The following is a 23,059-nucleotide window of genomic DNA, read 5'->3' as shown; positions in this document are numbered from 1 at the left end:
AAAATGTTAACTTTTTCAAAAAACCTATTTTCTTATTACTGAATGTTTCAGCTATCTGTCAAAAAAAAGATTATGCAAAACGGACACGATTCAGCAGAGATACACATGAAAGTATGAATCTGCCCTTCACGTTTACTCCCCAAATCAGAACTACCAAACTGATGTCTATTGGCTCATCTCTCAGTCAGTTATGATTTGAACCAGTTCTGATCAGGGCGGTTCTCATTAGGGGCACCATAATAAGTTTTGCAACAAAAGTTTTCCTAAAAATACTTATGAACGTCTAACTTCGGACAACAGAAACGTTGGCATCTATCATTCTTTTTGAACTTTACAGAAAAATTCCAGTAAATTATATATTAAATTAATTTTGTGACTCATGAACATGCTCACTAATCCCTTACATTTAGAAAATCCGGCTGCGAAGACAGTGTCTTCACTAATAAAGAGTTCAGACCAATTCCCAGTGAGTCGGCCAAAAAACTTCCCAACTTTACAAGCAAGCCAGCATTCTCGAAGACCATTTTGAAAATTACAAAAAACCGTACCATGAAAATAAACGACTTTCCTTCTGAATCAACATCAAATCTCTCTATTTTCACTGGAAGTATCTTCTCTTCGAGTATGGCAACCAGAATATCCGGCTTCGCAGGAGAAGAGTGTCCCTCTGAATTCTCGAATCGAGATCTTTTTCTGCCTCGATCAGCTGGTGCCAATTCGAGGCGGCCCTTGTAAAAAACACCTCTAATGCAGGCATATGTTGTTCCTGTAAGCATATACAGTTTTCAGTAGCCTATCTGAAATTACCATCATTGCATACTGATATATCAGTGTCTCTTCTCGACACTTTGGTACGGTATCCATTTACAATTATTATTGGCAAACGGGCGTGATAGACATGTTCATAATTAGCACTACTCCAAATTTTTATCTGAAAATTTCTAACTAGAGAATGAATTCGGTGGAATTAATTTACATTCGTATCTTTTTCTCTCGAATTTTTTAGCTGGATGACGGTTGGTGGTTCATCATCAAGGGACGTGACTATAGACCAATTTGGACCTTCTGAAATGACACGACAATCATCTGGACGCTGGCCGATAACTAAAGCAGCCGCTGGATTGAAATTTTGGAACACTGTCGAGTTTTCAGTCATGAGGACTCTCATCTGGAAATTAACATCATCTTATACATATTTTATGAGGATACAATAATCTCACGGTGTGGTAATCACTTGAGACATAATTTAGTTTAATTGGAGATGTGAAGAACTCTTCGGAGTTTTCATAGCCTTCCAAGAAGTTGGAAGCTTTACCAGCGGCATATATTCCTTTTTCAGATGTCACAAATATTGAGTGATTTGGTCCGATGTATGCTTTGTCAATCTGGAAATTAAGATTTGATAAAATGATGAAAGGTAAATGTAAAATTCAAGAGTGTTCATTACAGACATGAATCAAAACTGATCATGAAACAGAATCCGTTTTCAGACTGTAGACTTTCGACGGATCTATAGAAAGAACTTGATAAGGTAACACCAATGATAAGAAGTAACGATAACAATCATATTTGCCACGGACCACTAAGCTTTGCTGTTCCGTACGAAACTTCGAAATACGGCCGTTTTGTTTTTCACAATTATAACATTAGTAGGTCTTCTCCAACACAAATATTTCAGAGTTTCACGATTTTTTTTAGGAAAACGAATAATTTTAATCTGACGAACCTCTTCATCCAATAATACATTCCTCAACTCATTGATTGTCTCTTCTTTAGATCCCACTCCCAGTTTCCCATACTTGTTGTCTCCCATTGCTTGAAGATGTCTGAGATCTGGAAAGTTACGAGAAATAAAAAGAAGAAACTAATCTGAATAATACTCACTTGGTCTCTCAAAAGACAATTCGCCCTCAGCTCCACCCAATTTATTGAAGCAAGCATCCCACGGCAATGACGATCCGATCCCCATTTTGTTACACAAACAGATTCCAGCAGTCAAGTCCATTTTGGAGATCTGAAATTAAAAAAAAATCTTATTGTAAACCAAATCTTAACCAGTCCCGAACCTCTTCCGCCATCTTCCTCTTTTTGTATAAACTGAATGTGCGGAACATTTCGAAAAAGTCTTCGGCAGCCTTCTCACAATAACTTTTGTCCATATTTTTTGCTGAATAGTTTGATTAAAAAAGAAATGAAAACTCAGATACAAACCGATTGAAGTCTTCACTAAATGCTCAAATGCTTTTGGTGTTTTTAGTGGTTCAGTTCTCATAATTTCTTGAAATGAGCACAACGCTTCATGCTGAAGTGATTGAGAACTGGATCCAGGTGATCTGTAATTCGACGGCATGTTTGAAAAAATTGAAATCATTGACAAACAATCACACCTCTTCAAGAAAATAGGAAAAAATGAACAAACCCTTATTATAAACTCTTATTATTTATTTATTAGCTTGGCACAGTTCTTACAACTGCGCTCTATCGAAATTCCCTTAGGAAATGTTTCTTTTTTCTGGATCTCTCAACTTCGTAAGCAATTTTGCGCAATTGTAAGAAGCGTGTCGTGCTTTTATTGAAATGAAGGAGCAAATCACGGACACTTTACATTGAGATACATTGAGATGGAACATTTTCGCTTCTTCAGGCGGCCTTGTAGAGGGCCGAAATATTAGTGGATGTACAAAATTTCAGCCCATTTGGTTTATCCGCGGCCGCGCCGGCCGTATGACAGCCTTGCTTTTTTGCAAGAAAAAATTAAAATTTTGAATTTTGGCCCCAATTATCCGGCACGATCTTTGACAAGTATGAAAATTTGTGTATTTTTCGTGGTCAATTTCTAAGTTTTGTGCCGTGTCACATGGTGCATCGACTAAGAAAAAATATAATTGAAATTAAGAAATTTGGATTATTTAGTTGTTTATTTTCTATTCTAAGCAAGTTATTTTTTAAAAACTTGAGCATTTATCGATTTCTCGGTATCAATTTATGTTTTCTAAACAAAAAACTTACTTTTCGTTCGGCTCGTCATCAGGTAGTTTAACCTCAGGTTCTGTTGATTCGCTCATCTGAAATTTTAATATTTATTCCTAATTCTGCATCTGTTCAACAATAAAACAACAAGAGAAATAGAGACAAAAGAAGGAAATTCGGAGGCGTTGATGGCAATGAAGACGAGAGAAGAGGGGGAGAACACATGTGTCTGTTTCTCTGGAGTCTCTTACTAGTTACTACAGTCTAGTCACTGACCGAGTGGTGCGATATGTTGCATTTTTTGCATATTTGGTTGAGGAGGAATACGGAGAACACGAGATTGGTCGTATTCTTGACAGACTGGTACTTACAATTAGGCTGACCAAGATACCGTAAATACTGCATTATAACGGCATGCCGTTATATTTTCGAAGAATGTTTAGGGGTACCGTTATATTATAAGTGTCGTTCTATTACATGCCGACTTCCATTCTGAAAGTGACAAATTTTAACAGAAAACCAATAAGTCCCTGTATTCAGCTTTCATACAGTTCGTTCTGAAAAAAGGTGTACAGTAATGGCCATAATTCTAACAGTTTTGGGCGTTCTCAGTTGAAATTCTCTAACTTTGAGAGCGTGTCATGGTGTAACTGTTTGTCCAACCAAGTAAATTTTTAATGGATCATATAGAACAACGGTAAAGCTCTATTTTTGTAGTTGACATATTTTATGTACGGACACTCCCTAGAGAATTATCGTCATTTTAAGAAGACAGATGCAAAAATGATCGCTTCTGACAATCTGTCTTTCTGTATCAAAAAACGTTATTTTCTGGCCATAAAGAATGCGACATTTGCAGTTTTTAGTTGAAAATGTTCAACTTTGTGATTGTGACACGGCCTCCCTGATAGTCTCACATTATCGATTGTTTATGGAGTGTACAGATCACAAGTAGAGCTTCATTTTTGTGGTTGACAACTTTTTTGTACATCTTTCTCACTGAAGAATGGCAATAATTGCGAGAAATATCATTGACGATTGATAATTCACTAGTGTGTGCTTCTACAAAAAAAGTTGTCAACTACTAAAATGAAGCTCTTCTTGTTAACTATAACCCCCACAAACAATCAATATTGTGAGACTATCAGGTAGGCCGTGTCACAATCACAAAGTTGAACATTTTCAACTAAAAACTGCAAATGTCGCATTTTTTATGGCCAGTACTGTAATATTCTAAAATTCTGATGGATGGGACCTTTCTCATCCACTGCAACGTCTGGGAACCTTCACGTTTATTGCAGTTCTTTTTTGCAATATGGGAAACCGTGCAAGTGCATATCTGGTCTTTTCAAACGGAATGAAGTTGGGAAAAATCACAATCTACGAATCTTTTATTCTAGTCGAAAATCGGTAATTTTCGTTTGTTTTTTTGCAGTTTGGTACAAGAAAGAATTTATACGACTTTCCTTAAAAGCCCCCTTATAAACAAAATAAACACGTGTTCTCTTTTCCCTGTGCGCTTAGGAATCCAACAAACAAAAACATTTCTATCAATGTCTTTTTCCGTGGAATATCTTCCCAATCGAGAGGAAGTTCTGAAAGAAAGCGATGAGAAGTGTAGAGAACAGGCGGCAATACTCAGGTATCTTTATTCAATGTTTGAACTGAAAATCTTCTTTTTTAATTACAGCACCGTTGGCTGGTTATTCGTAGATCCCGAATTCTTTCCAGATGCCAAATCTCTCGGAAATAAACCTGAAGAAAAAATAACTGAAAAGAATAAAGATTATGAAAATGTGAATGATCCATGGTTTCCACCTCATCAACTGATGACGTCATGGAGCAGAACCGACGGGAATAAATGGCAAGTTTGGGATGATCCGTGGCCATTTCATGTGTGTCAGGGAGACACTGGAGACTGTTGGTTGATGGCTGCTCTGATGACGATTGCGAGGAGAAAAGAGTTATTGGAACAGATTATTCCGAAACGACATTACACTTTGAAACATGGAATTGTTCAAGTTAGGTGAGAATGGATGAAGTTTTGGAATGATATCAGAGATGAAAATGAATTTTCAGATTATTTGTTGATGGAAAATGGCAAATGATAACAACTGACTTCCATATTCCACAACAAAATGGAATCGAGCGTTTCTCTCAACTATCCGGAAATCAGACATGGGTTGCATTCATTGAGAAGGCCTTTGCCAAATTAAAAGGGAGCTACGGAAATTTGTGGGGTGGGCATCCAAAAGATGCGTATAGGTTTCTTACAGGTATAATGACTAGAAATATAAGATATTAATTCTATTTTCGGAGCTTTTCAGGGGCTCATAGTCGATACATCCCGTTGAAGAGAGACTTAGACATTGATGGGTTGTGGGAGGAGCTTGTGAAATATCAGTGAGTTTATGAATATGGAATTTTGCAAACTGGCGATTTACATTGTAAAGTTTACAACTACTCAGCTTCAAAATTGTAAAATTGTAACATTTCAAAAAATCCGGAGACATCCGGTCACACAGACCGACTTTTCTTGAGCTTGTTCTGATCTGAACTGGACATCTGAACACTTGGATGAACATACAAACACCGCAAATTTTTGATTTATTGCCGCATATTAAATTATTTGTGAACATTCAGACACGGAATTTTCGAGAATTTTTTCGATTTTCTGGACATCCGGGCACCCGAACACACAGACAGATTTTAATTTTAATCCGAATGTTCAAATTTTGGACATGCGGACTCTCAAAACTGCAAAAAAACTTCCGAAAAACTTTTGAAAAATGTTTTTCCCAAAAATTTTTGACCGAAAATACCAAAAAATTTGAAAAAATATCAAGAAAACTGTCTGAAAGGTTGCGAAACGGCCCAGTTTCAAAATGATCAGTTGTGACTTTGACACTTCTGATTCTATGACTCAACTCAAAACACTTTCAGCTCCTCTGGATTTCTGTTAGCTGCCGCTACTCCTCTCGTTCTGGAAGAAGAAAAATTGAGAAAAGTGTTTTATAACTATTACTCAGTCAACTCAAATCACGCATATTCAATCCTCGATTTCAAGAAATATGGAATGCATCGTTTAATCCAACTAGGAAATACTAATTCCGTTAGATGGAATGGGAAATGGTCTGAAATGGCAAACTATAATGATGGTGAGTGGAAGAACTTCAGGACTAAGATTCCAGCAGGTTTGATTTCAGCCACTTCCAAAAAGTTCTCCGAGTTGGACAGGACACTTTCGAATGCAAAAGTTTTTTGGATGTCAATCGAAGATTTCGTCCGTTTTTTTGATTATATTCATGTTTGTGAATATCAAGAAGGTTGGACTGATTATCAATTCAAACAAAAGATTAGTCGAGCTTCAAGACACGATGGTTTGTGAGTTGTTTTAAGCATTATTATCTTAAATTACTCAATGTAATATTTTCAGAATTATTCGTCTCAACATTGAAAAACCTACCGATGTGAATATTGAAGCACATGTTGAGATAGAATCTGGAGAAAATGTAGAAGTAGAGCGCACATTCTTCACTTCAATCAAAAACATATCATATTTCCAGCAAGTATTCCTCAACATCCATCGAGCAAACAATGAAAATCAATGCGGGGAGCTGATAAAATCTGTTTACAATCAAGAATCCACACTAACTATGGGGGGTCTAACGCTAGTCCCTGGTACATATTTTGTCGTTATGGTATTCTGTGAAATTGTCCCAAAATTGGATGTAAATTGGATGATTAAGAGGTATCGTAGGCTCTCAGTGTGAAAATTCCACATTTTCATTTCAGTTCCTCACCGCTATCATACCACTTTGTGTCATGTCCATTCTCACTATTCGTTGACAGCTTACAGCAGGTTATAATGAAAAACGGAGAAACTGATGAGGAAGATGAAAATATCACTATTTTCCTGTTGGATAGAGGCGGTGGTGTATACATAATGGCTGAAAATCGGATGAATTACGGATATTTTGAAATCCAGTAGGCGACTTTCCCCATTGTGAATAATTATGTGTCTTTTCAGGGGCAATTTGAAGAATGCAGATGCTTACAAGAGCAAATCTAAAAACTTTTTCAATGAACCTATGTTTCTTGCACCAATGACAAGACGGATAGTCGGAATGATTCAAGTTAACGGCGACTTAGATTCTCATTTGGATAAATCATACTACGATTATGATTATAACGTATGACACATGAATGGATGTAGTCATGTATCTAAATCTCATTTTCTAGTATTCCGTTCTGTTTCGAGTCTGGAAATTGTACGAATCGGTTAAAGCTGAGTCGGAAGAAATGTACGAACCGATAAGAGTTAAAAAGGACTTGAACCAAAGTGAAGCCTAAAATTGGGTGATATTTTTATTCAATAAACAGTTTCTCGTTTATCAGATTCGATTGTTAAAACAAATAGTGATACTCGGTAATTCCAGACTTCGAATTCTTATTCAAATTTCGGCTCTATTACAGTTTAGATGTCCTTTGAAAACTTGAACGTCCCAAAAAACACTTAGACGTCCCTTAAAACACTTAGACGTTCCTTGAAACACTTAGACGTCCTTTGAAACATTTAAACGTCCTTTCGGATCCCAAATATGTTCAAAAATGTTTAAACGTCCCTTAAAACATTTAGACGTCCCAAAAAACGTTTAGACGTCCCATTCAATATTGAGACGTCCCTTGAAGTCCGAAAATTCGGTTTTAAATACTTAGACGTCCCAAAAAACATTTAAACGTCCCAAAAAATGTTTAGACGTCCCTTCAACACTAAAAGTCACTGAAAGTGTTCAAGGGACGTCTAAATGTTTTTTGGGACGTTTAAATCTTCAGAACTATATTTTTGGATTACAAGGGACGTCTAAACATTTTATGGGACGTTTAAACGTTTTTTGGGACGTCTAAACTTTTGAAAGGACGTTTTAAAAAATTAGAGTTTGAAAGGACGTTTAAGTGTTTCAAGGGACGTCTAAGTGTTTTAAGGGACGTTTAAGTGTTTTTTGGGACGTTCAAGTTTTTAAAGGACATCTAAACTGTAATAGAGCCCAAATTTCTGACCTGTTCACACTTTTTGTGACCCGATTCCTGTTAAGGGGTGGAGTTTAAGATTTAAACAAAGATTTGAAGATTGCACACAAATTGATCTTAAAAACCTTGCGGAGTCTTGTTTTGTTAACACTACTGCAAAACAATATAGCTTGGCCGTGGATTTTCGAAAAAAGTTTCGCGGGCTGAAACGCAAGTGTGGCAGGAATCTGTAGGCGGAGCTTAAACCGCATGCAGTTAAAATTCCAGCTGATTTTTTAACGAGCAACACTGAATTTCAAAATAAACTCGTATTTTAATCAATAAAAGCACTAGTTTATCTTGAAGTTAGGTGTTGCTCGTTCAAAAATCACTTGCAGTTTAAGCTCCGCCCACAAATTTCTGCCGCACTTGCATTTAAGCCCGCGAAACTTTTTTTTTGAAAATCCTTGGGCAAACTCTATTTTTTCACACTACTTTTCAAATCTAGACAGTTTTAAAATAGCAAGTCTAAAATTGAGCAGATTCTATGGAGCGCGTTTGATTTTTTAAGGGACTACATGGCCTAGTCTCCTGGACTAGAGACCCCCTTTTCACCGTGCTCTTCTATTCTCTCTCACCCCTGACGTACAACTGCACACACACACATACAGGTCCTACACTCCTATCTTTATGCACAATCTCAACCGACTAGGGCCGTTGTCTTGGAACACATACATTACTGTCTCCCTTCTTCAATTACCCTCTCAATCGATATGTCCACTTTCAAACTTCTTAGTGTTCCATTTCTCGCTATCAGAGAAGTTCTTAGAAATTTGAATCTTATTGAACTGTAAGTTATTCCTAAAAGTTTAGATGTCTATGTGAAAATTCTGAAATATTCCAGACTGGAACTATCCCAGACCTCTAAAAAATTGAGCATTTTGATTTCACAAGCAGCAAAACGACAATTTGAAGTGATCGTGGATTGTAGACCCAGATGCATGACAATCAATACTCCAAGAAAATCATATCATATCAATTTGGATAAAAAAGTGGAGGGTGTGATGAATATTGGAAGTTACAAGAGACACACAACGGCTGGTGAACAAAAGATGACTCTCCACTGGAAGAAACATTGGATCTCTCTATTTTATCAAATAGTTCGGATCTTCAAGTGTCCAGTCACTGCATTCTACACTGGATCATTTCTTTCTCTCAATGAATTTCAATTAATCATGAAATTCATAATGAGAAGACAATCGGAAATTCAGCAGTTGCATATAAGAAAAAACAACATTGATGAGAAATTTATGTTGAAAATTCTCAATACACTGGCAGTCAGGGAATCTTTATTTTTAAATTCCAATAGTCTTCCCCAAAATTTTCACTATAAATATGGCTTGACTTCAATCTCTTTTTGGAGTTGTAAATGGTTCACACTCAACAGTCTATTGGCCACACGCTCAGTTACAATAGAACTGCTGGGATCATCACTGACCAATGAGGACTTGAATGTGTTTCTGTTGGGATGGAAGCAAGGAAAATATCCACGTCTGGCTTATTTATCAATTGGAAGTGATTCATTTAATGACTCTGTGCCAATTCTGGGAATGATGCCACCAATAAGAAATGAGAATCCAAATCCCGAGGTGATACGCATGTCGTAAGTTTCAATTATTGGCTAAGGGGCTCTCCATAAAATAACTTTGTTACAGATTCGGAAACAGTGTGTTCTCCATTACAGGAGGTGTGCAAATACGGAGAGACGACGGAATGGCTGCATGGATTAAGTTTGGAAAAGATGATGGATTGTCACCAAATTTGATGAAGCTTTCTTTGATTGTTGGTAATTAATGAACCAGTTTTTTGTTTTTGGAAACTTTTTTTTTTGAATAAATCAATTTTTAAAATAAAAGTTCTCTGTTGAAATTTGTCACTTTCAGGTTGGAAATTGGTCTCTAAACTGAACTTGATCGATGTTATATCGGAACTTGAGCAGGTTTTGAAGGCAAATTTTGATCAGCATTAGTACCGGTCTGTCAAGAATACGATCAATCTCTGAGCTAAAGCTATGGCTTGAAATGGGACGCGGTGGGAGACGCTCGTCCCGGATTGTCATAAAACAGTTAAAATGAACCGAAATTCTTGAGACTTTGGAAATCGCGTCCCCAGCTTTGTCTTCAGGCTCTGTGAAAGTTTGACTACTCCCCGACAAAAATTGACTGTTTTCCAAAAAGACCGGAAATTATTTGGGACGCCCTTTTTCGAGCGCTAGCTAAAGCAACCCACCGTGTTGACCCTATTGTTCCTCAACAAAATATACAACATATCACACCTCTCGGTCAGTGACTAGACTGGAGTAACTAGTAAGAGACTCCAGAGAAACAAACACATGTGTTCTCCCCCTTCTCCTCTCGTCTTCATTTCCATCGACGCCTCCGAATTTCCTTCTTTTGTCTCTATTTCTCTTGTTTTTTATTGTTAAACAGATGCAGAATTAGGAATAAATATTACAATTTCAGATGAGCGAATCAACAGAACCTGAGATTATATTATTAGACGACGATTCGAACGATAAGTAAGTTTTTGTTGTTGAGAAAACATACATTTGATACCGAAAAATCAATAAATGCACAAGTTAAAAAAAAAGAACTTGCTTAGAATAGAAAATAAACAATTAAATAATCCAAATTTCTTAATTTCAATTACATATATTTTTTCTTAGTCGATGCACCATGTGACACGGCACAAAACTTAGAAATTGACCACGAAAAATACACAAATTTTCATACTTGTCAAAGATCGTGCCGGATAATTGGCGCCAAAATTCAAAATTTTAATTTTTTTTTTTGCAAAAAAGCAAGGCTGTCGTACGGCCGGCCGCGGTCCTCGGCTTTTAGGGCCGTTGTTGCGTTTGTGCGATCGAGCCGTAAGCGAGTTATTAAGAACAGGTTTATTTACAAACTGATTTCCATAGGAAATAACAAGTTCAATAAGAAGAGCACGTGAACTAGGGTGCTAGGCCAGGTTTATATATCTTCACGGATATAACAGCCGTCGAGGCCGCGGATAAACCAAATGGGCTGAAACATACATTTGATACCGAAAAATCAATAAATGCACAAATTTTTGTAAAAATATGTTCGAGTTTTTGTTTTGCAGAAACTATTCAAAAAATATAAGCACCAAAAATTTTTTCTTCAAATAGTAAAAAAAATAAATGATCGAAATTACAAAAAAAAAGTTCATACTTGTCTGGGCTCGGCCCGAATAATTGGCTCCGATGCACCATGTGGCACGACACAAAACTTCACGGTGTATGCGAATAGGTACCAAAATCAACTGCGGGAGTCATTGAAAATTTTAGCGCAAAATGTAAAACAAATATTTTGTTCAAAAAATTGTATTCTTTTTTGTAGAATTGATCTCGAAAAGATGCACGACCGGCGAAGCTCAAATTTCTTGAGAATTCCTAATATACTGATTTCCAGATCACTCGACTCATCCGCCAGTCAGACACTGTCAATTCTTTCGCTTTTCCAACAAATTCTCGAACATTCTCCATTAAAAGCGGCGGAGGCATTCGAAAAAATAATCAAAACGTCAATAGGTTTGTTTTGAAATCTTTTTTTCTGCAAATGTTTTTCCAGAAACCAAATTGGATAGAGCATTTTGTGATAGAGCTGCCGAAGAATTTATTGAAGCGTTTAAAACATTCAGTCAATTCAAAAAGAGAAGAGTTGCTGAAGAGGTAGGTAGTGAAATCAAGATAAGGTAGATTCTGAAATTTCAGATCTCACTTATCGATCTCCCTGCCAAAATATTTTTGTGCAACAAGATGGTAATCGATTCATTTTTACCGTGGGACGTTTGTTTCAACAATTCCAGAGGAGTAGCTGATAGCTCATCTTTTGAGAAACCGCGTAAGTCTAATGGAGGAGGGGGGACGAGTTGAAAATAAGAGTATAATTTCAGCAATGCGGACTTCAGCGATGGGTAAAAACGAATTCGGAAAACTTGGGGTGGGATCTGATGAAAAATATATAGATAGGTTAAAAGATGTGAAACTGTTTGGAGAGGTGAGGAAAAGAATGCTGAATTATAGCAGAGAGAAAAAAAAACAGTTTGAGGTGTACAAAGTTCTAATCGGCAAAAAACACTCCATATTTTTTGTCCGTAATAAAGGAATATATGGGTGTGGAAAGGCATCAAATTTCATGCAGGGATATGAGGGATCAGAAGAGATTTTCACCACTCCAGTCAAGTTGGATTACGTGGCTTATCATGACGAGGTAACATTTTATCACTTTGATAATGAATACATTCAATATTTCAGCTAGATGTTGTCTTGAACTATACTTCGACAGAATTCCGAAATTACAGTAGTAGTCGTGATTTGATTGTGGGACAGTGGCGGGATGATGATCCCGGAATAGTTTCGAGAGGACCAAATTGGAGAGTTTTGAGTGAATTGGGAAGTAGTGGTGGATACGTCTTACCGGTTACGATGATGCAAATTTCAAGACAGAATCATTTCTATGTAAGTATTAGGTTGGAAAGTTTTTGATCATTACTCCATTTATTTATACTTTTTATAGACCGAAAACATGCACAACACCATATGTAGTGACGATCTTGGTACACAACAGTCTGCTGTTTACTGGGTACGTTCCTTGATACGCTCCTGCCAAAATTCCAATTGTTTCAAGTCTAAACAAACTTTGATCCATTTCTCGACTTGACTTCAAGTTTCGATTTCCTGTTCAGCGGTATCGCGCTGGATTACCCGAAACATATGACAACTCGTTAGAGGAAGGTCACAGGTGTAATTTGTGTAAGAAAAAACATTTTTGCAAAATTAGGTGAGAATATACGGTATGCGACATACGGATGAGCAACATCATAGAGGTGGTAGAATTTTTGACTGCGTGGAGCTGGATATTTCTTTCTTGATATGGAAAGAGCAGTAGTTTAAGATTATAGTTTTGCACTTGTCAATAAAATTCCAACTACATACGTTGTGTAGAGAAGGCATGACTTCCATTTGGTATCGTTCTCGTTCGACGATGTCAGCTAGCGTTTGATCAACGCTGTGTCACGAGCATTTTCTGTGGTTGTTACTGTACAAGACCCAATCCCTATCAAATTTAGCCAAACTGTTGAGTCAATTCCAGGTTCAAGTCCGCACTAGCCAGAACTGGGAAAACGATTTGACTCCTCAAATGCCGGTAGTCATTGCAAATGGATATCGAATCGATGTGACGAACAGACCGATTCAGATGGAAGCTAATGGATATAGTAATATATTGTGAGCATTATTGAAATAACATTCTTTCAATTTTCAGAAGAAATTTACGCCACCAGTAGAGGTGTCTTTTACAAAGGGCAATTGAGATTAGTTCCCGCAGAGCAAAGCAGAAAAAGAGCTCATGCCGAGGATAATTCTGAAACGAGTTCACACATTGTTTCTTCTCAGAAACCAAATATTTTGACTGCTGTGTTGGAAGAGGTAGTATTGCCACACAGTGTAGATGGATTTACAGTTGAGGACTGCTCTTTTATTTTTCATGTAAGTTCATGTTCATATAAAAGTAATGTGTACAAATTTTGTAGGCACGCAATTCGGAAAACTTACAAAGCAATAAAAGTGACTACTGGCCTGTTTATTATCCTTATTGTTTCACCATCCCTATCAACAAAGATCGTTCATATATGACAGAAAATGCACCAAAACTGCATAGTTTTTTCGAGGAGCATGTGGAAAATGGATACAAAGAATACTACGATAGAATTTTTAACATAATGGGATTAGTCACTGTTGAATTGATGCTACCAGTGCTAGCTCTTTTGACTCTTCGAAACTTTCTAGAACTGGATAAAGCAACGAAAATACCCATTGTATTTTTGAAGTGTGCCAAAGCATATGAAGGATTAGATATCGTGAAGCCAGAGGAATTAGAAGTGTTATGTAAAAAACTTGAGAAAGAGATGTTGAATTCAACCGCACAGGTCAAGGATCTTCCGATTGTTGTGCGGAAAACCAGGTGGAGTGAGCAGAACAGGACAGATCGATTATCGATAATGTGAGTTGTTCTACATATTGGTCGCCGTGAAGTTAAGTATTTTTCTGAGTTTCAGGAAAAAAGAGTCCGAAGATTTCATGAGTCACCTCATCTCAGATATAACTAACTCCATGAGACACCTGATGAACTTGCCGCTTGTTTACAGAAAACACAGTTTGGATTTACGTTTTTGTTATTTGTAAGTACCCGGACACTTTTAGAAATAGAACATAATCCGTTTTCAGCGTCTTGATGATTTTGGAAAGCTACAATAAACACATAGAAAGATACAAGGAAAACTATCAACCATCCAGTTTTGAAGGAAGCTACTTCATAGAAGAAGAGACAGTGTTTGGACCGGTGTCTGTTGTCAACGCAATGAAGAATAATGTGGAGAAATCTGAATGGGGAGAATCAAGATTCCGTACAATTGTGGTTGGTTCATCTGTCCAAATGGATCCAGATATTTTTTTTTAATTTCAGATTGAAGCCTTTGTAATTTTATATAGTCATGATAAGGACAATAAACCAATTGTTCACCACAAGATCTACGAACGAACAATTAATTGGATATTCCTTCAGTATATGGATTCGACACTCATCAGTGAAGTCGATGAGAACAATATACTAAATTTGAATAAGGTGGGTGATGACTTCTTACTGACCTTTTAAAAAATCATTCAAATATAATATTCAGATATGCTTACGTGATGATTCACCGCTTCGTTTCCGAAATCTTGTGCACCGGTATTTCTCGACGGATGAAGATGTCAATGAGCATAGATTCTGTAAAAAGTGAGTACAGGTTATTGGCACAGTAGCATCAAGTTGTTGCAATCTAAAATATGCCATCACCAATAAACGACGTCATCTAGGAAAAACTTGTATACTCCTTAGAAACAATAAAACACAGTTGAACTTTTCAGGGAGTACAACATGTCGACCTTCTTCTCGACTCTTGCCCCAACAGATAAATACTACATCACTACTTCTGATAAGACGATAGTGGAATGCCCGAAAATCCTCTTCGAAATCTTCTCTGCCTATGATGCGGCTAGACGACGGAATTGTGACGGAAACCTTCACGAGTTACAGTTGGATTTCAAGGAGACTACTGTCCAAGCATTGCTATGTGTTGTGATGGACATTTCGGTTTTCCCCAGAATGGATATGGACATGGTGAGCTGTTTTTTTTTTAAATTTAAAACGAGATTTTTTTCAGAAACTCGAAGTTTTTAAAATTGCGCGGTTCTGTATTTTCACTCACCTTATTGAAAAACTTTTGTTGCTGATTATTGTGACAGGTATTCCGATTTTTCATTGATTGGTTATATTCGTCAATACATATTCAGCGGAAGAAGAAGATGTGTATGACATTCGACAGTTATTCGGGGAACACCGAGAATCCGTCATCGAAATGATAGGCAAGTACCGGCCAGAAATGATTCTCTTCTGGGAGATTAGCCCTATACCCGAGGAACAATTTTGGGACGACTATAAATTGTATGACTGTCGGTGGGGTGGTCTCTGTTTAAAAATTAATATTTTTCAGGATATGTGAAGAAATAGCGATACATCATTACCGTGAAGTCGATGAATGTGCTAGACGTGTGAAGAAAGATGAAGTCTTCGATGACTATGAAATAAGTAAATCATGGATTCGGCAAGAGTTTTTTGACAAGGAGAAGGATAAAGATATCGAGACAGATGCCGAAGTGAGTTAAAAGATTTCTTAAACTTCAAGTTTTTCCATTCTTTTTAGAATATCATTGCTTCCTGGAACACTCGGACTCCAGCGAAAGAAGATCATGCGCGAAAGAGCAACTTATTTTGGTTCAATTTTTTAAAACATAGAGTGAAACATAAGTAGTGATACAAAAAACCGTTAAAACTTTTTTCAAAATCATCAAAACATCTTTTCCTTTTAACAAAAACTTATTCATACTCTACAGAAAAGATATTCAATGATGATTTAATAAGTCGGAGTTCCGTCTTGTTGGAATGTCTAAAATTGATTTCCAAATTGGGATTTAATAAACAAATTTCCATTCTGACTTGCTGTCCGATAGTCTCTTGCTAGAATTCTATTGTTTTGGTCGTTCTTGTTAAGTTTTTTTTTCAATAAAGTTATATTTTTCATAAAGTGTTTAACTTTATCCTCACACTATCTCTCCGAGACGTTTATAATAGTTTCTCACTTCCTTGACGACTTGCGGCGAAATAATAAACAGTCAATCTAATAACTATTTATTACAGAAGAAAGAATATCAAAGTAAATATATATGGGCGAAATAATACGATGGGGGAGAATTTGGAGAGTAAAGGTCTCTCTTGTTGCAAGTGCCCCCTGTCCCCTCGGACAGGCTTCTGCCCGAGGGACTCTGAGACGCAGACATAAGAAACAATAACAGGGGGCGGGGACTCCTAGTTAAACAAGGGTATGATAATTTACTAGGATAGGAGATATCATACACTCCCGGCAGACAAGTGAATTGGAGGAAAAGAGGGTTAAATTAGTTTCCATTATTATTTGTCGTGGGAGTTGAGGTGATTGTTGAAGCGAGTCCATTGGTGGAGAATTATGAATAGCGGATCGATCCGGATGGCGTGGAGAAGTGAATGATGGAGCGATCCAATTGAAGTGGAGAATTGAATGGTGTGATTGTGGAGCGATCCAAGTTGAGATGCGATCCGAGTGATGTCGTTGATGATGAAGATATGGGAATGGTGGTGCGATCTGGAGGAGTAGAGATGTTGGTGTGGAGCGATCCTAATCGATGATTGTTTGTGGTAAAGAGCAGAGTGCCGAATGATGGTTTGTTGTCTCGCAGTAATAGCACGTTCTTTCTTTACATCCACACGGCTCTTTCGTCTTCACCAGAAGACAATGTTCACAGAGGCGATCTCTCTTTACGATTTCCTTGCGATCCGCGATTGACGGGTGTTGTGGGCACTGATTGCTGAAGTGCCCTCCACCACAAAAGGAGCACTTCATATTTGGCTTATCTTCACCGAAGCTGGTGATTCTTCTGATCTTCCGTTGGCGTTTGATCTCATTCGTTTTGATCTCCCGGGACGGTGCTGGTCTTTTTGTAGGCTTGCTCACGACGCTTTGGAGCGTATGCTTGTGCTCCATTGGGTCTGCCGTGCGATCCTTGAGATCTTTCTCTTGGCGTTGAGTCGTCTTGATCGCTTTCTCGGTCCTAGGATCCTTTTCCACTTGGGGAACTTCCCCGCCCTGAGTTCTTGCGAGGAACTGAGCATGGGATTCGTCGGGTTTTTTCCCCGTGCGGTGTAATTCGAAGGTGGCGTTCCGAGTCCACTTCTCCACGAGTTTGAGCACGTCGTTCTTGAAGCCTATCATGGCTTCAATGTCGCCGATGACCGCGTTGGTCATGTTGACTTGCTTCTCCAACTCGTCGGCTTCTTTGTTCAGTTCCTCAGCTCGTTTGACTGTCAAATTTTCTATCTTTTTCATTTTTGACGTATCCAAGTGGGTCACATATTTTTGATGTGCCAACTTTTCCTCCTCTTTTGCGGATTCCAAGTCTTTCTGGAATTCTGCGACTTCTTCTTTCAGTTGGGCTATGAACTGCTCCATCTCATCCAGAGTGGATTTTCTGGGGTCGATACCCCATTTGGGAGCGAGATGGATTTCGATTTCCTTTCCTTTGTCCGCGGCTTTCTCGTTCTCGATTTTCTCGAGGATTTTGGCATGCTTCTTGATGGTAGAAGCTGCCCGGAGAATTTCTTGGATGTCCATTGCTGAAAACAATTTGAATTGTTTAACGATCTTGGATGGGACACATAGAGTTGCCGATGTCACGACCCTCAAACAAGTTGTTTGTCCGTCTTTTGACGGGATGGTCGGCATCGGCGCAGGACAAAAAAATAGATCATGCGACATAGAATAAGCGGGATGGCGAAAAAGAAAAGCGTCCATTTGGCAGTCTTCTTGAATCCAATCAGAAAAACTGAGATAACGAGCGTTCCTGTAGTGGCGACAATCACTGCAACCGTGATGATAATGGCCATCATGGATTTCATGAACTGCAGGTACCACTGAGCGAGATGGCTCAAATCTGGCCAGGCGATTTCGTTCATCAATGTTGTTTTTCCTTCAATGATTCTGTAGATAGAAGTCCACATGGATCCAGTGAATTTCAGCGTTCCTGTGATCTTGAAGTACTCAGTGTATCTTCCTCCACAGTTGATTGAGCACACTTTTCTGAATCCGGCATATTGAGCAAAGAATGTGATGTTTGTGGATTTTCCATTGGGCGAGCATGGTACGGTAAACATGTCTTTGTCGCAGACAATGTTTCCAATGACTTCTTTCATAGAAGAGGTGCACTTGATCTCCGCTTGTCCTCCAGATGCACAATTGTAGCATCCTTGGATTTGTTTTGCTTTGATGTAGCATTTGTCGGATGAAATCAGGATAGAGGTAGTGACATTGTCTTCCAATGTGAGCACTAGTCCGATGGTCACCTCGTCGTTGATGGTGGCTACCACCGACTCATTTTCAGCTTTCAGGGTCCAATGTCCTTCTCTGAGTGGGAGGCGTTTCTGGATGGTGTTGAACTGAGTTTCCAGATCGTCCTCTTCGCATGTGCAAACCATGGAATCTTCGGCTGGCTCACAAGTGCATCTTTCGTTGAGTTGGCACGTCTCGTCCCCTTCTTTTCTTTTGCATTGGATGCTTGGCAAACGATATGGTTGCCACAAGGCGACTTGTGACTTGTCGTTTCTGATTAACCAGTTTTCCAGAATTGGCGATACTGGTTTGTTAATCCAAGCGGCGGTGACACTGATGTCTTGAAGCGATCCAGGAAAACTGACTGGCAATGTCATGGTTTCTGTTTTTTGATGGCGATCGCCATTCAATCTTGTTACCGACATTTCGATGACCACAGTAGGTGTTCCCAATGTGATTGTTGGCTTCACCGAGTTCTGGTACCATTGAATTCTGTGTGATGTTGAGGCACTTGTCTGCTACACATGATCCTGTATGGGCGCAGCGTTTAGCACTCCATACATGAATTTGAGCGTCCTTTGTGAAGGTGATTGTGTTTTTCAGGCATTCCATTCTGATCTCGAGAAATCTGATTCTGATTTCTTTTGTGGTCATTCCATTCTGCTCGATCCGGAGACATGCTTCCTTGTTGAAAGATCCAATGGTCAGATGCTCTTGGGTTACCAATTTGCATGTTTTTGGTTCTTCTTTGGTGCAAATCTTTTCTCCTTGAGACAGAAGATTAACTTCCTGACAGGCGTTGCTCGAGTGGATCATTGAGGAGAACATCAGGATAGTCACCATTATTTCCCAATTGATTTTTCCGCGTCGGGAAGATTTGCGAGGAATGAATCCACGGCACTTCGAGATGATCATTTGGAGCAATTTGTAGATCATGATCAGTGGTGCTCCCATGGATATTTTCACTTTGAAGATGCAGTACACTATCATCGCAATGATATAGAGGATGACTGCAAATCCACCGAGAGCCATGTACGGATGACACTCCGGATTGAGGACATTTGTTGTGCAGATCACACAGTCGATGCTGTCACATGTAGAAACAGCATGGCAATTCAGTTCATATACCGTGACCGCGTTGGCCATCAGTATTTTTGCAGTTGCATGGTGATTCGTAATTTTCAGAGCAGGTGGGATCCAAACATCTGCGTAGTTGCTGTTCCAGGTCATTCGAGGTCTTGATGTGCAATAGTTCTGTACGCACATTTCGAAGCTTTCATATTCCACATTGACACGAATCCCAGTTGGCGTGCATTCTAACGGCGGGATAGCCATCGTTGGTCCAATGATGATTGACAGAATCACCATAATCATGAACTTTGACCATGGGAAGTTCACCAATGTAGAGATTGCAGAAGCGACTTGAAAGCGATCTTCGTGTTGGTCTTCGTTGTAGTTGACTCTTTTCTGCTTTCTCAAGTTATACCTCTTGACCATGTCCTTTGTTTGGACTTCAGGAGCATCTGGAACTTGCTCTTCTTGAAGAGAAACCCCGTTGGTTTCGTTCTTCCGTTGGGTGTCTTCACCATCAAGCTCCAATGGGACAACCAAATTGATGGGGCGTTTGATGATGTTTCCTTTGCTGGTTCTCAAGTGTACTTCACGGAGAACACCATCCGATGATGGATCAGCTTTGACAATTTCTCCCAGTTTCCAGTAGTTTCGTGGAAGATCCGGGTCTGTGATGAGGATTACCTGGCCAACTGCTGGAGTCTCGGATTTTCCTCTTTTGTTGTTCATTCGCAGCTTGTGGGTGCTTCTCAATTCAGCCAGATAAGTTGTTTTCCACGTTTGCCAGACGGTTTCGACAACTTTGGCGACAGATTTGATGGCAGCGATAGCCTCATCTTTAGCGAGCGAAATTTCTCCTGGTGGAGCGTAGTCTTCATTCATTTCCAATGTGGAATCCATTGGATAGTTGACTTGAATGTTCGGGTAGACAAAATCGATAGGTCTCAGAACAAATCCGCTGTCCAGATTTTGTCCAACGTATGTGAGGGGTCTGGAGTTGAGAGCTGCAGCGACCTCAGTGAATGTTGTGTGGATATCGTCCAATGATAAGATGCTCCGCCCAATGCCTTTGAACATTGATTGTTTGATTGAGCGCATCATTCTTTCATACATTCCTCCTTGCCAGGGGGCGTATGGCGTGATAAATTTCCACTCGATCTTTGCGTCTCCAAGAAATTTCTTCACCTCATTGTTGAAATTGCAGTTTTTTGTTGTGGTTTCTGCAATGTCTTGGAGGATCTTGTCCGCTAAAATGAAATGTGGAGCGTTATCACTGACGATAGCATTTGGTTTTCCACAGAGGCTGACAAAGCGTTGAAAGGCTTTCAGAAAACAGCTTGTATCCGGTCGGACTATCAATTGGATGTGGACTAATCTTGTTGTGGCACAGATGAATAGGCATCCCCAGCACGAAGCGACAGTATTGTCTTCTTTTCGGTAGGACATCGGACCAAAATAATCGAGTCCTGTGTGTTGGAAAGGCGCTGTTTCTTTCACTCGGTGCTCTGGCAGATCCACCATGTCTGGGTATTTGAATGGCGGCTTGTTGTATCTTTGACAGGCGACACACTTTGATAAGAGCGATTTCACTTGTTGGCGAAGATTTGGGATCCAGAATTTCTTCCTGACCTCCGTCATCGTTTGCTGTTCATTGCAGTGCCATTTTCCATGAGCTTCTCGTATGATCAGCTTTGCCAGTTGGGTTTTTGGTTCGATCAATATTGGAAATCTGGCCATTTTTGCATTGTCCATGTGTTTGAGTCTTCCACGACAGATGATGATCTTGTTGTCATCAAGTTCCAGATTCAGCTCATTCCAGGAATGTTTCTTCCTTAAGCTGATTTGAGCTTGATGCTCTCGAATGATCCGTATTTCCGCTGGGCTTTGTTCTGATGCGGAAATTGGTGGATTTCCTTCTGGAACTTCTTTGAGCTCAGCGATGGTTGTCCGCAGCCGTTCTTTCACGTCTTGTGAAAGAGGATTAGCGAATTTAGCGATGGCTCTCATTGTGTACGCGATCACACGTCTCTTTCGGAGTAGCGAACTCGCACTGATCGAATCGAAGATTTCCGCAGTGTCGGCATTGTCATCAATACTGTTGCAGATATTGATTCTCGCATTATCTTCTTCCGATTCCTTGATCTCGAACGTTTGGTAAGTGTCCCAAACACTTGGATCTTTCTGACAGAAGCTAGGTCCTGTCCACCAGAAACTGTTTTGGAATTCATCCTTTGTTATGCCACGCGTTCCAAGATCGGCTGGATTGTCTTCTGAACGAATGTGTCCGAATCTGACTTTGACTCCAGTTTCAGCGATCTCCTGACTGGCGAGGCGGATGCTTTCGAGCCGGTTGGTAATGAGAACTCCAACTTCCTTCTTTCCTGGTGTTGATTTTATCCAGCTGAGAGCGATTTCACTATCAGTGAGGATGATAGCTTCCGATACTCCGATGTCTCCTTTTTGAAGACATTGGACCACTGACAGCATTCTTTGCGTTCCCATGGTTAGCGCGTGCAGTTCCAATTTTGGAATTGTCCATTTTTCCTTCAAGGATTTGACTTTGGATTTTCCAAGGAAAATGTTCATTCCATATTTGTTGTGCGCGTAGAAGCAGTAAGCCGTTGCGTTTTGGCTGGCGTCACAAAAACAAATAATCTTGTTTTTGTTTGATTGGTCGAGGATGTTGCGAGGCAACTCCTTGATGAATCCTTCCGTCTGGTCCAGCAGTTCTTTCCATTGGATCTCATGATTCTTGTTCAATGGGGTGTCCCATTTGTAAGCGAACTCATCTTGCCATAGCACACGTTGGAATAGTTTCGATGTGAGCATCAATGGGGTCATTAGTCCTTGAGGATCGAAGTCGCTTCCGATTTTTCTGGACACGGTACGTCTGCTGTACTTCTCATCAGTAGACACGAAGCATTCCAATTGGATGGTGTCCTTGTCTGGATCATATGGGATTCCTAGCACTTTCAAGTCGGACTTTTGAGCTTTGTCGACTTCTGGAATGTTGTCGTTGAACTCGTCAGAGTTTCCCATGAATTCACGCAGATTCATGTTTGCATCAGCGAAAATAGCTTTGAACTCCTTGTATAACTCGAGCGCTTCTCTTGCCGAACCATCGAATGTGAATATGAGATTGTCCACATAGAGATTCTCATTAATCTTGGAAGCGAGTTTGGAGTTGGCATGATTTTCGAGATGGAGCGTGATCGTGGCTGCGAGTAAGAACGGACTAGCGTTTAGACCAAAAAGAACGCGAGTGAAGCGATAGACTTCGACATTGTCTGGTGTAGCTGGTAGATTGATATCTTTGATCCAGAGAATCCGAGTCAAATCTCTATCTTCTTCGTTCAGTCTGACTTGAAGAAAAGCTTTCTCCACATCTGCCAAGATGACTGTTTCTCCTGATCTGAAGCGAATCAGGATGTCCAAAATGTCCGGCAGCAATGTCGGGCCTTGCTCGATG

General features: G+C 39.3%; 2 protein-coding genes across 2 annotated transcripts; both read left to right on the top strand.

Annotated features, from left to right (window-relative positions):
* Window positions 1–4,523: 4,523 nt before the first annotated feature.
* Window positions 4,524–7,323, top strand: GCK72_020385 (uncharacterized protein; the record flags this gene model as incomplete). Its single annotated transcript, XM_053733548.1, has 11 exons — window positions 4,524–4,612; window positions 4,661–4,996; window positions 5,050–5,246; window positions 5,298–5,373; window positions 5,914–6,128; window positions 6,177–6,354; window positions 6,407–6,482; window positions 6,537–6,721; window positions 6,766–6,957; window positions 7,001–7,163; window positions 7,213–7,323. 11 exons carry the CDS (start codon window positions 4,524–4,526, stop codon window positions 7,321–7,323), a joined length of 1,818 nt encoding a protein of 605 aa, XP_053582461.1.
* Window positions 7,324–8,753: 1,430 nt separating this feature from the next.
* On the top strand, window positions 8,754–15,766 carry GCK72_020384 (uncharacterized protein; the record flags this gene model as incomplete). The annotated part of the gene is made up of 20 exons (XM_053733547.1): window positions 8,754–8,830; window positions 8,885–9,643; window positions 9,696–9,826; window positions 11,631–11,731; window positions 11,774–11,903; window positions 11,956–12,059; window positions 12,204–12,272; window positions 12,317–12,520; window positions 12,579–12,644; window positions 13,155–13,278; window positions 13,326–13,549; window positions 13,594–14,063; window positions 14,119–14,241; window positions 14,288–14,477; window positions 14,526–14,684; window positions 14,740–14,837; window positions 14,969–15,221; window positions 15,265–15,346; window positions 15,395–15,545; window positions 15,595–15,766. The coding sequence occupies 20 exons, from the start codon at window positions 8,754–8,756 to the stop codon at window positions 15,764–15,766; spliced, it is 3,687 nt and encodes a 1,228-aa protein (XP_053582460.1).
* Between the last annotated feature and the right edge of the window lie 7,293 nt (window positions 15,767–23,059).

The sequence above is a fragment of the Caenorhabditis remanei genome, chromosome V (assembly GCF_010183535.1).
Source record: "Caenorhabditis remanei strain PX506 chromosome V, whole genome shotgun sequence".
NCBI lineage: Eukaryota > Metazoa > Nematoda > Chromadorea > Rhabditida > Rhabditidae > Caenorhabditis > Caenorhabditis remanei.
The sequence above is the reverse complement of the archived record's forward strand: the minus strand, read 5'-3'. Positions and strand labels throughout refer to the sequence as shown.